Source organism: Ursus americanus, chromosome X (assembly GCF_024610735.1).
Source record: "Ursus americanus isolate L20-20 chromosome X, mUrsAme1.1.p, whole genome shotgun sequence".
Lineage (NCBI taxonomy): Eukaryota > Metazoa > Chordata > Mammalia > Carnivora > Ursidae > Ursus > Ursus americanus.
The window spans coordinates 58,076,461-58,090,748 of record NC_142164.1 but is presented as its reverse complement, the minus strand read 5'-3'; the positions used below and the strand labels follow the sequence as shown (position 1 = coordinate 58,090,748).

Genomic DNA, 14,288 nt, shown 5'->3' with positions numbered 1-14,288 from the left:
CTCAACCACAAGGAAAAATCTGAAAAGACCACAAATACAAGGAGGTTAAATAAAATGCTATTAAACTATGAATGGGTCAACCCAGAAATCAAAGAAGAAATAAAAAATTACATGGAAACAAATGAAAATGAAAGTAAACACAATAATCCAATCCATTGGATGCAGGAAAGGTTTATACCAATACAAACTTATCTCAAGAAGCAAGAAAAATGTCAAACAACTTAACCTTATACCTAAAGGAGCTAGAAAAAGAAAAAACAAAACAAAAAAAAACCCCTAAAACCAGAGCACCTGGGTGGCTCAGTCAGTTAAGTGTCTGCCTTCAGCTCAGGTGCTGGGATCAAGTCCTGCATTGGGCTCCCTCCTCACTGGGGAGTCTGCTTCTCCCCTTGCCCCTCATCCAGCTCATGCACTCTCTCTCTTGCAAAAATAAATAAGTAAAATATTTTTTAAAAAACTAAAACCAGCAGATAGAAGGAAATAATAAATAATAGAACAGAAATAAATGATATAGAAAAAAAAAACCAATGGAAAAAAACAACAAAACAGAAACTGTTTCTTTGAAAAAAAACCAACAAAATTGATAAACCTCTAGCCAGACTTATCAAGAAAAAGAGAGAAAAGACTCAAAGAAACAAAATCACAATTGATAGAGGAGAAAAAACAACCAAAACCACATAAGTATGAACAATTGTAAGAGAATATTATTTTAAAAAAATGCCAACTAATTGGACAAACTAGAAGAAATGGATAAATTCCTAGAAACATATAAACTACCAAAACTGCAGCAGGAAGAAATATACAAATTTGAACAGACTGATTACTAGCAAGGAAATTGAATCCGTAATTAAAAAAAAAAAAAAAACTCTGAACAAACAAAAATCCAGGACCAGATGGGTTAACAGGCAATTCCACCAAACATTTAAAATTTAATACCTATTATTCTCAAACTATTCCAAAAAATAGAAGAAGGAAAACTTTCAAATTCCTTCTACTAGACCAAAATTACCTTAATACCAAAACCAGATAAAGACACCACAATAAAAGAAAACTACAGGGCAATATTTCTAATGAACATAGATGTGAAAAACATAAACAAAATACTAGCAAACAGAATCCAACAATACATTTAAATAATCTTCACCACAATCAATTAGGTATTTTTTCCTAGGACGCAATGGTGGTTTAATATTCACCAATCAATCAATGTGATACATCACATCAATAAGAGAAAATATGAAATCTGTATAATCATTTCAATAGATACAGAAAAAGCATTTGTCAAAGTACGACATGCATTCATGATAAAAGCCCTCAACATACTAGGTTTAGAGGGAACATACCTCAACATACTAAAGTCCATATATGAAAAACCCATGGTGAACATCATCCTTAATGGTGAAAAACTAAGAGCTTTTCCTCTAAGGTCAGGAACAGGACAAGGATATACACTCTCACCACTTCTATTGAACATAATACTGGAAGTCCTAGCCACAACAATCAGATAACAAAAAGAAATAAAAGGAATCCAAATTGACAAGAAAGATGTAAAACTTTCACTATTTTCAGATGACATACTATATATAGAAAACCCTAAAGACTCCACCAAAATGATTATTAGAATGCTTAAATCATTTCAGTAGTCACAAGATGCAAAATCAACATACAGAAATCTGTTGCATTTCTATACACTAATAATGAAGCAGCAGAAAGAGAAATTAAAGAATCAATTCCAATTACAATTGCACCAAAAACAATAAAATACCTAGGAATAAACCTAACCAAAGAGATGAAAAACCTGTGTTCTGAAAACTATAAAACATTGGTGAAAGAAATTGAAGAAGACACAACGAAATGGAAAGATACTCCATGTTCATGGATTAGAAGAGCAAATATCGTGAAAATGTCTATACTACCCAAAGCAACCTACACATTTAATGAAATCCGTTTCAAAATTCCAACAGCATTTTTCACAGAGCTGGAAGAAAACAATCCAAAACATATATGGAACCACAAAAGATCCTGAATAGCCAATGCAATCTTGAAAGAAATGCAAAGCTGGAGGCGTCACAATTCTGGGCTTCAAGTTATGTTAACAAAAGTGTAGTGACCATAACAGTATGGTACTGCCACAGAAATAGACATGTAGATCCATAGAACAGAATAAAAAAACCCAAAAATGAATCCATAATTATATGGTCAATTAATTTTTGACAAAGTAGGAAAGAATCTCCCATGGGATAAAGAGAGTCTTCTCAATAAACAGTGTTGTGAAAACTGGTCAGCTACATGCAAAATAGTGAAACTGGACCACTTTCTTATATCATACACAATAACAAATTCAAAACAGATTAAAGACCTAAATGTGAGACCTAAAACCATAAAAATCCTAAAAGAGAGCACAGGCTACTGTATTCTACCTCAGACATAGCAACATTTTTCTGGATATATGTTCTGATGCAAGGGAAACACAGGCAAAAATAGACTATTGGGACTACATCAAAATAAAAAAGTTTCTACACAGTGAACGAAACAATCAAGACAACCAAAAGACATCCTACTGAATGGGAGCAGATATTTACAAATGACATATCTGATAAAGGGTTAGTATTTAAAATATATATTAAAAAAACTAATGCAACTCAATACCCCCCCAAAACAGACAATCCAACTAAAACAAGAGCAGAAGACATGAACAGACATTTCTCCAAAGAAGACATATAGATGGAGGATGATGGAGGAGTAGGGGGACCCTGAGCTTGCATTGTCCCTTGAACACAACTAGATGAATATTGAATCATTTTTAACACACCCACAAAAAATCCATCTGGGGACTGAGAGAGCAAAACTGTAAAGCTGGAGGTAGAAAAGCAGCCATATCATGGAAGTTAGGAGCTGCGGAGAGTTGATTTGGGAGAGAAAAGAACTGCAGGTGCTGAAAAGGGGAGGGAGCCCTGATCGCAGAGAGAAGAGAGAGAGAAAGAGAGAGAGAGAGAGAAGGCATGTGCAGGGGATTACACAGGAAGAATTCTTCCCTAAAACCACTGACTGGGAAATAAGAGGGGTTGACCACTGCAAGTTTTTATGAGCAGCAGAGTGCAAAGTCAGAAATTTTAGAGGTCATTGCCAGGGTGGTGCCAAGCATGCTTGACAGTGCTCCAGTGGGGAAGGAAGGCAGAGACCCAGGAGCGGGCAACATGGTCTGATGATCCCCTGGGCTGCACGGGGAGAAACAGGTCCCCTGATTGGAGTGCATTTGGGAGAAGTGGCACAGACTTTCCAGGGGCGAAAGACCCAACAGACACCAACATGCTGCCTTATTCACTGACAAAGGAAGGGAGACATCAGCTGAGGGCAGCAAACCTTGGTGCTGGGTTCTGGCTGTGCTATACCATAAACTCCAAACTGCTGTTTGATTGTATGACCAATTTCCAGGACAAACTGAGACCAGACACAATGATGCAATGGCCTCCCCCAGAGGCCAGTGCTGGTTGGCACCTGGCGGTTCTCTAAAATTTGGAGTTTTGAAACCCAGCCATATGCCTGAGATGAAACAATGGAGTATCACGTGGCCTGACAGGCAGATAGATTGGGCGTAGGCAGGGTGAAAGAGAGAATTTGATGGAAGTCAGGGACACAAATGGGGTGATTCTTCGCTCTTCTGTAAGGGCTTCCTAAAGAGTGGTGAGCACTACTTTCCCACTCCAGGGAGAGTGGGGCAACACTGTATTCCCACCTCCCCATCACCACTGACCCAACTCAGTGAGCAAAACAGCACCACCAACTGGAGGCTGCAGTCACTTACAATAAGCTCTGTGGCTGTGTGTCCAGCAGTTGCATCTCCACTAGGACAAGTCCGCCTGAGAATCAGCACAGCAGACCCCTCCCCCAGAAGACACACACAAGCCCCTCACACACAACAAGTCTACTGATCATAGAGGGCTGCAAAGCTTCAGCTCTAAGGGAAATAGGATCTAGCTTCTTTTAACAAGCAGACCAAAACAGACCTAAGATCTAGCTTCCTTCCCCCACACTTCTTAATATAACCATTACTCTCAAGAGCAGGAATACAACAGGCTTTCCAAAAATCACACCAAAAAAAAGGTGATCCAGACAAAAGACAAGATGAAAAATTTGCCCCAAAGAAAGAACAGGAACAAGTCACAGCGGGGATTTAATCAATATAGTTACAAGAAGTCTGATCCAGATTTTAAAACAATAATCATAAGGAAATTAGCTGGGCTTGAGAAAAGAACAGAGGACACTAGAAAATCCCTTTCTACAGAGATAAAAGAACTAAGAACTGGTGAGTTTGAAATTAAAACAAAAACAAAACAAAAACAAAAACAAAACAAAACAAAAAAACCCTGCTAAAACCAAGATGCAAAACTGAATGGATACAATGACAATGAGAATGGGTGAAGCAGAAGAAGATAAAAATTATGGAAAATTTGAAGCTAAAAACAAGAAGGAAAGAAAGATATTGGATCATGAAAGTAGACTAAAGGAATTCAGTGACTCCTTAAAGTGTAATAAAGACATTCATATTATAGGAGTCCCAGAAGAAGAAGATCAAAAAAAGGAGCAGAAGGTTTACTTGAGCAAATTATAGCTGAAAAGTTCCCTAGTCTGGAGAAGGACACAGACCTCAGATCCAAGGACTACAGAGAACTCCCATCAAATTCAATAAAAAACGGCCCTCACCAAGAAATATCATAGTCAAAATCACAAAATGCACAGACAAGGAAAGAATCCTGAAAACAGCAAGGAAAAAAAGTCCTTAACCTACAAGGGAAGACAAATAAAGTTAACAGCATATCTGTCTCCAGAAATTTAGCAGGCCAGAAGACAATGGCATGATACATTCAATGTGCTGAATGGGAAAAACATGCAGCCAAGAGTAATTTATTCAGCAAGGCTGTCCTTCAGAATAGGAGAGAAAAGAAGTTTCCCAGACAAACAAAAACTAAAGGAGTTCATGACCACTAAACCAGCCCTGCAAGACATATTGAAGGAGACTCTATGAATGGTGAAAAAAGACCATAGGCAACAAAGACTAGAAAGGAACAGAGAATATCACCAGAAGCACCAGCTTTACAGGTAACACAACTTTACAGGCACTAAATTCATATATATCAATAATCACTCTGAATATAAGTGGACTAAATGTTCCAATCAAAAGACATAGGGTGTAAGAATGGATTTTTAAAAAAGACCCATCTATATGCTGCCTACAAGAGATTCATTTTGTCTTGAAATTGAAAGTGAGGCAATGAGGAAAAATCAGTCATGCTAATGAATGCCAAAAGAAAGCTGGAGTACCCATACTTATATCAGACAAACTACATTTTAAAGCAAAATCTATAGTAAGGGATGAGAAGGGCACTATATCATAATAATGGGATCTATCCAACTAGATGATCTAACAACTGTAAATATTTATGCCCCCAACTTGGGAGCACACAAATATATAAATCAATTAAAAATAAACATAAAGAAACTCATTGATAATAATGCAGTAATAGTAGGGGGCTTTAACATCCTACTTACATCAATAGACAGACCATCTAAGCAAAAAATCATTAAGGAAACAATGGATTTGAATGACAAACTAGACAAGATGAACTCTTTTTCTTTTTTCTTTTTTTCTTTTTTATTTAAATTTAATTAATTAACATATAGTGTATTATTAATTTTAGACGTAGAGTTTAGTGATTCATCAGTTGCATATAACACCCAGTACTCATTACATCAAGTGCACTCGTTAATGCCCATCACCCAGTTACCACATCCTCCCACCCACCTCCCCTCCAGCAAACCTGTTTGTTTCCTATAGTTAAGAGTCTCTTACGGTTTGTCTCCCTCTCTGATTTTAGACCAGATGAACTTAACAAATATATTCAAAACATTTCATCCTAAAGTAAGAGACTGCACTTTCTTTTCAATTGCCCATGGAACATTCTCCAGAATAGACCACATAGTGGGTCAGAAATCAGCCTTCAACCAGTACAAAAAGAGTGAGGTCATATCATGCATATTTTCAGACCACAATACAATGAAAGTTGAAGTCAACAACAACAAAGAAAGAAAGAAAGAAAGAAAGAAAGAAAGAAAGAAAGAAGGAAAGAAAGAAAGAAAAAGAAAGAAGAAATTAGAAAGACCACAAATATATTGAGATTAAAGAACATCCTACTAAAGAATGAAAGGGTTAACCAGCAACTTAAAGAAGAAATTAAAGAAAAAAAAACCACATGGAAGCAAATGAAAATATGACAGTCCAAAACCATCTGGATACAGCAAAGGTGGTACTAAAAGGGAAGTATATTACATTACAGGCTTACCTTGAGAAGCAAACAAGTCTTAAATACACAACCTAACTTTACACCTAAAGGATCTAGAAAAGGAACAGGAAATAAAGCCTAAGGCCAACAGAAGAAGGAAAATAATAAAGATTAGAGCAGAAATAAACAATATAGAAACAAACAAGCAAAAAAAAAACAGTAGAACAGATCAACTGAACTAAGAGCTGGTTCTTTGAAAGAATTAACAAAATTCTCCTAGCCACACTTACCAAAAAGAAAATAGAAAGGAACCAAATAAATTATGTCATGAATGAAAGTGGAGAGATCACAACAAAAACCACAGAAATACAAACAATTATAAGAGAATATTATGAAAAATTATATGCCAACAAACTGGGCAACCTGGAAAAAAATGGACAAATTCCTACAAGCCTACAAACTACCAACACTGAAACAGGAAGAAACAGAAAATCAGAACGGAGCCAAAACCAGCAAAGAAATTGAATCAGTAATCAAAAATCTCCCAGCAAACAAAAGTCCAGGGTCAGATGGCTTCCCAGGGGAATTCTACCAGACATTTAAGAAGAATTAATACCTATTCTTCTCAAACTATTCCAAAAAATAGAAATGGGAGGAAAACTCCTAAACTCATTCTACAAAGCCATCATTACCTTGGTTCCAAACCAAAGACCCCACTAAAAAGGAAAATTACAGACCAATACCCCTGATGAACATGGATGCAAAAAAATTCTTACCAAGATATGAGCAAATGGAATCTAACAGTACATGCAAAGAATTATTCAACATAATCAAGTCAGATTTATCCCTGGGCTGCAAGGATGGTTCAATATTTGCAAATCAATCATTGTGATACACCACATTAATAAAAGAAAAGATAAGAACCATATGATCATTTCAATAGATGCAGAAAAATCATTTGGCAACATACAGCATTCATTCTTGATAAAAAGCCTCAAAAGAGTAGTTACAGATAGAACATACCTCACCTTCATAAAGGCCATATACATAAGACCCACAGCTAATATTGTCCTCAATGGGAGAGAACTGAGAGGTTTTCCTCTATGGTCAGAAACAAGACAGGAATGTCCACTCTCACCATTACTATTTAACATAGTAATGAATGTCTTAGCTTCAGCAATCAGACAATAAAAAGAAATAAAAGGCATCCAAATCAGCAAGAATGAAGCCAAACTTTCACTCTTTATAGAAGACATGATACTCTGTAGAAAACCCAAATGACTCCACCAAAAAGTTTCTAGAAAAGATACAGGAATTCAGTAAAGTCGTGGCATAAAAAAATCAATGTACAGAAATCTGTTGCATTTCTATATACCAACAATAAACAGGCAGAAAAAGAAATTTATCCCATTTATAATTGGGTCAAAAACAATAAGATACCTAGGAATAAACCTAACCAAAGAGGTAAAAGATGTGTAATCTTAAAACTATAAAACACTTATGAAAGAAATCGAGAAAGACACAAAGAAATAGAAAAATATTCCATGCTCATGGATTGGGAGATATTGTTAAAATGTTTACTTTACCCAAAGCAATCTACACATTTAATGCTATCCCTATCAAAATACCAACAGCATTTTTCACAAATCCTAATATTTGTATGGAACTACAAAAGACACCAAATAGTCAAAGCAATCCTGGAAAAGAAAAGTAAAGCTGGAGGGATCATTATTCTGTACTTTAAGCTATAATACAAAACTGTATTCATCAAGGCAGTATGGTACAGGCACAAAAACAGACACGTAGACCAATGGAACAGTGTAGAAAATCCAGAAATGGATCCACAACTATATGGTCAACCAATCTTCAACAGAGCAGAAAAGAATATCCAATGGCAAGAAGACAGTCTCTTCAACAATTTGATGTTAGGAAAACAGGACAGCAACATGCAGAAGAATGAAACTGTACTACTTTGTCACACCATACACAAAAATAAATTCAAATGGAAAAGCTTCTGCACAGGAAAGGAAACAATCAAGAAAACTAAAAGGCAACCCATGGAATGAGAGAAGATATTTGCAAATGACATATCAGATCAGGGGCTAGTATCTATAAAGAGCTTAACAAACTCAACACCCAAAAATAAAAAAAAAAAATCGGCTAAGAAACAGACCAAAGCCATGAACAGACATTTCTCCAAAGAAGAAATACAAATGGCTAACAGACTGATGAAAAAATGCTCAACATCCCTCATCATCAGAGAAATACCAATCAAAACCACAATGAGATACCACATCATACAGGTCAGAATGGCTAAAATTAACAACTTAGGAAACAACAGATTTTGGCAAGTATGTAGAGAAGGGGAACCCTCTTACACTGTTGGGAAGGCAAACTGGTGCAGCCACTCTGGGAAACAGTATGGATGTTCCTTAAAAAGTGAAAAAATAAAACCCAGCAATTACACTCCTAGGTATTTATCCAAAGGATACAAAAATAGTGATTCAAAGGGGCACATGCACCCCAATGTTTATAGCAGCACTATCTGTATTAGCCAAAATATGGAAAATGGCCAGATACCCATCAACTGATAAATGCATAAAGAAGTGATATATATACACTTATGGAATATTACTGGGCCATTAAAAAGAATGAAATCTTGCCATTTGCAATGACATGGATGGAACTAGAGGGTATTATGCTAAGTTAAATAAGTCAGTCAGAGAAACAAATACCATATGATTTTACTCATATGTGGAATTTAAGAAACAAAACAGATAAATATAGGGAAAAGGAAGGAAAAAAAATAAGATAAAGACAGGGAGGCAAACCATAAGAGACTCTTAAATATAGGGAACAAACTGAGGGTTGCTGGAGGGGAGGTAGGTGGGGGGCTGGTGTAATTGGATAATGGGCATTAAGTATGGCATTTGAAGTAATGAGCACTGGGTGTTATATGCAACTGATCAGTCATTAAATTCTACCCCTGAAACTAATACTATGCTATATGTGAATTAACTAGTATTCATTTTTTAAAGATTTATTTATTGTACAGAGAGAGAGTGAGAGGGAGAGTGCATAGTGGGGAGGGACAAAAGAAGAGAGAGAGTCTTTTTTTTTAAATAATTTTTTATTATATTATGTTAGTCACCATACAGTATATCCTGTTTTTGATGTAGTGTTCCATGATTCATTATTTGCATATAACACCCAGTGCACCATGCAATATGTGCCCTCCTTAATACCCATCACCAGCCTGTCCCAATCCCCCACCCCCCTCCCCTCTGAAGCCCTCAGTTTGTTTCCCAGAGTCCATAGTAAGACAGAGAGTCTTAAGCAGACTCCATGCTGAGTGCAGAGCCTGATGCAAGGCTTTATTTCATGACCCTGAGATCATGACCTGAGCCAAAACCAAGAGTCAAATGCTTAACCAACTGCACCACCCAGGTGCCCCCGAACTAACTTGAATTTAAATAGAATCTTGAAAGGAAAAAAAAGAAAAAAGAATGATAGACCTCAATGAGAGATGGGAAACCATCAAAATCCTAGAGGAGAATGTAAGCAGTAACCTCTTTAACTGTATGGTGACTAATATAACAAAATAAAAATTATTTAAAAAAAAGAAAAAAAATGTTAATCCAGGGGACCTGGGTGGCTCAGTCAAATAAATAAATAAATAAATAAATAAATAAATAAATAAATAAATAGCAGTAACCTATTTGACATTGGCTGCAGCAACTTCTTACTAGACATATCACTGGAGGCAAGGGAAACAAAAGCAAAAATGAACCCTTGGGACTTCATCAAAATAAAAAGCTTCTATGCAGCAAAGGAAATCAACAAAACTAAAAGGCAGCTTACCAAATGGGAGAAGATATTTGCAAGTGACATATATGATAAAGGTTTAGTATCCAAAATCTGTAAAGAACTTATCACACTCAACAACTTATCAATCTCAGCACCCAAAAAGCAAATAATCTATTTTAAAAATGGGCAGAAGACATGAATAGTCATTTTTCCAATGAAAACATCCAGATGGCTATCAGACACATGAAATGATGTTGAACATCACTCATCATCAGGAAAATACAAATCAAAACCACAATGAGATACCACCTCACCCATGTCAGAATGGCTAAAATAAACAACACAGGAAACAACAGATGTTAGTGAGGATGCAGAGAAAGGAGAACCCTCTTTCACTGTTTGTGGAATGCAAACTGGTGCAGCTATTCTGTAAACATTATGGAGGTTCCTCAAAAAGTTAGCAATAGAAGTACCCTATGATCCAGCAATTGCAATACTAGCTGTTTACCCAAAGGCTACAAAAATACAGATTTGCAGGAGTACATGCACCCTGATGTTTATAGAAGCATTATTAATAATAGCTGAAATATGGAAAAAGCCCTGGTGTCCATCAACTAATGAATGGATAAGGAAGGAAGATTTCATATGTATAATGGAACATTACTTTGCCATCAAAAGGAACGAGATCCTGCCATTTGCAATGATGTGGATGGACCTAGATTGTACCATGCTAAGCAAAATAAGTCAGTCAGAGAAAGACAATTATGATTTCATTCATATGTGAAACTTAGGAAACAAAACAAATGGATACATGTGAAGGGGGAAAAAAGAGAGAGAGGAAAACAAACAATAAGAGACTCTAAAAGATAGAGAACAAACAGGGTTGATGAAGGGAGGTGGGTGGGTGATGGGCTAAATGAATGATGGGTATTAAGGATGGCACTTGTTCTAATAAGTACTGGGTGTTATATGTAAGTGATGAATCACTAAATTCTACTCCTGAAACCAATATTACGCTATATGTTAATTAACTAGAATTAAATTAAAATTTGAAATAGAAGAAAATAAAAGATATATAGATGGCCAACAGACACAGGAGAAAATGCTCCACATTACTCATCATCAGAAAAATCCTATTTTATTTTTTTAAGATTTTATTTATTTATTTGAGAGAGAGAGAGAGAGCAACAGAGAAAGAGAGAGAAAGAAGAGCGCATGAGCAGGTGGGAGGGTTAGAGGGAGAAGGAGAAGCAGACTCTCTGCTGAGCAGGGAGCCAGATGAGGGGCTTGATCCCAGGACCCCGAGATCATGACCCGAGCTAAAAACAGAGTTTTAACTGACTGAGTCACCCAGGAACCCTGAGAAATGCAATTTAAAACCGCATTGAGATATCACCTCATGCTTATCAGATTGTCTAAAATGATAAACACAAGACACGAGTGTTGGTAAGAATATGGAGAAAAGGAAACCCTTTTGTAGTATTGGTGGGAATGCAAATTCATGCACCCACTGCAGAAAACAGTATGGAGTTTCCTCAAAAATTTATAAATAGAACTACCTTATGATCCAGTAATTGCACTACTATTTACTCCAAAAATACAAAACACTAATTCAAAGGGATACATGCACCCCCTCATGTTTATTGCAGCATTATATACAATAGCCAAATTATGGAAGCAGCCAAAGTGTGCATTGATAGATAAATGGATAAAGAAGATGTGATATATATACATAATTGAACATTATTCAGCTATAAAAAAGAACAAAATCCTTGCCGTTTGCAAGGACGTGGATGAAGCTAGAAAGTATTATGCTAAGCAAAATATGTCAGTCAGAGAAAGACAAATACCATATGATTTCACTCATATGTGGAATTTAATAAACAAAACAATTGAGCAAATGAAAAAGGAAGAGAGAGACAAACTAAGAAACAGACTCTTGACTATAGAGAGCAAACTGATGGTTACCATATGGGAGGTTGGTGGGGGGATGGGTGAAATAGGTGATGGGGATTAAAGAGTGCACTTGTGATGAGCACTGGGTGGTGTATGGAATTGTTGAATCACTATATTTTAGATGTGAAACTAATATAACACTGTATGTTAAATACACTGGGAATAAAATAAAAAGTTAATAAAAAACTGGAAGAAATGATAGGTATATTTTTTTAAAGAATTATTCTGCTATGAGGTAGATCTAAAAGCACTTAGAAGCTATAATAATTATGAAGTTTTTAATTAAGAAACATAAAAATAAACATGAAGGACACAATTTAAGGCAAAAAAATAAATAAATAAAAGACACCATACAGACTCAAATCATTTGGAAAGATTTTCTGCAAGGGCTGAAACTAAGAGAGGCTTATAGATAATCAGAAAGCACAGCTTCCCACTACTCAGTTTTGATTTAACTGCATTTTGGGTTATTGATATGGATTAGCTAGCACTTCTGCATCATTAGGTGTGGAGTTTTTGATGGAAAAATAAAAAAATAGGTTGATAAAACCTATTGACTGTTGACTGAAAGCTATTCAATCCACTTATGAGACATCATTAACAGCAAAATAATAAAGTGGAAAAACCACATATTTTCTATGAAACCACAACTCTTGATCCCTGTCTGAATTCATTTCTGCTAGTTCACAAACACTGACTGTGTTTAATTTGAAAAATAAAAACAACAAAATCTGTTTGTTCAACAACATAGTTTCTTTGTCCTTTGGGTTCTAGATTAAGAAGAAACAGCAAGATGTGCTTGGTTTTTTAGAAGCTAACAAAATAGGATTTGAAGAAAAAGACATTGCAGCAAATGAAGAGAATCGGAAGTGGATGAGAGAAAATGTACCTGAAAACAATCGACCAGCCACTGGATACCCACTGCCACCTCAGATTTTCAATGAAAGCCAGTACCGTGGGGTAAGAAACGAATTTAAACTCTTGTTCTATCAAATGGATCACCTCAAATCCATCCTATCCCTTTCACCCCACCCCTAAATGTGTATACAGCCATTTCTCCTGTTCATCTCTTCATCTATCCTAGGCAGCTGGGATATTTCTACTAGGAAGCAAATGGATGAGTCATCCCCCCCAAATTTCCTGTGAATGCATAAATACAGATCTTGAACACATAGCTACCTTCCCATTTCTTTTTTTAATGATTTTATGTGTAAGTAAGTTCTACACCCAACCTGTGGATCAAATTCACAACCCTGAGGTCAAGAGTTGCATGCTTTATCAACTAAGCCAGTCAGGCACCCTGCTTTTCCATTTCTTCATCTGAATTCTATCTAGAGCAATTGTGTTGTTTCTGCTATGTCCATGAAAAAGCTTCTGAGAAGTCAACTGCTTAAAAATAGTTTAAAAAGAGTAATATCTTATTTCCTACTTGAAGCCAGTAATACTTTTATTTTGGTATTATTAATAATTTTTTAGAAAATGTTAAGTTAGCTAATTGAACTCATGTGAGGAATGAGGGAAACAAAAATGGGCTTTTGCTTTGTGACTGGTGTTTTCAAGTATGCTATCTGTAGTCTTTATTTAAACCATAGAGTAATTTCCTTTAATCTTCTGCCACTATATATTTAACGTTGGCAGCCTATGGCCTCTCTAGGTACCATGGCAAGTACAAGTATAAATAAAAGTTTTTCTCTTAAGGAGCTGGTTGAGAGTGAGGTGTGGAAAGAATCACACACACCTGGAACAATTGGAGTGTGGTTATGAATCCATATCTATGTGATGAGACAGTATAGAAAGCATATGTGAGGGTTATAGGAATTTCCGGTAAAGAACTGTTTGCCCTGCTATGTCCTGAATTAGCATGACTGAGGAACAAATGTATTAGAGTTAGCAATCCAAATCTTCTAGTTCATTGATTTATATGGAAGTAAGAGGACACTTTTTGGTGGGTATCTTTTTTTGTGAATTCTGAAAATTTAGGGAAGCTCGCATGGAAAAATTGAGAATTTTATTGGTAAAAAATATTTTTTCTGTGAATTGAATTTTTCAGTTCTGAGGAGGGTCCTGAAGTTTTCATCTGTTGTTGCTAACAGGACCAATGTGTAATGGCGTACTCTGCAGATAAGGAAAAGGCAATTAGGCTCTTCATGTAGATAGTGAAACCTCAATGCCTCTATAATTGAAATTTCTGCAAATGCTGTATGTATCCCAGGAGGTGGAAGAGGCCTCAGAGGCCATCCACTC

At 36.1% G+C, this 14,288-nt stretch overlaps 1 protein-coding gene across 1 annotated transcript in view; it reads left to right on the top strand.

Moving 5' to 3' along the window:
* The window catches only part of SH3BGRL (SH3 domain binding glutamate rich protein like), a 94,437-nt gene that overhangs the window by 62,657 nt on the left and 17,492 nt on the right, over positions 1-14,288 (top strand). The window contains exon 2 of the mRNA XM_087860344.1: positions 12,819-13,004. Within this exon, the coding sequence (XP_087716470.1) occupies positions 12,819-13,004 (186 nt within the window). The remainder of the gene's footprint in view (positions 1-12,818; positions 13,005-14,288) is intronic.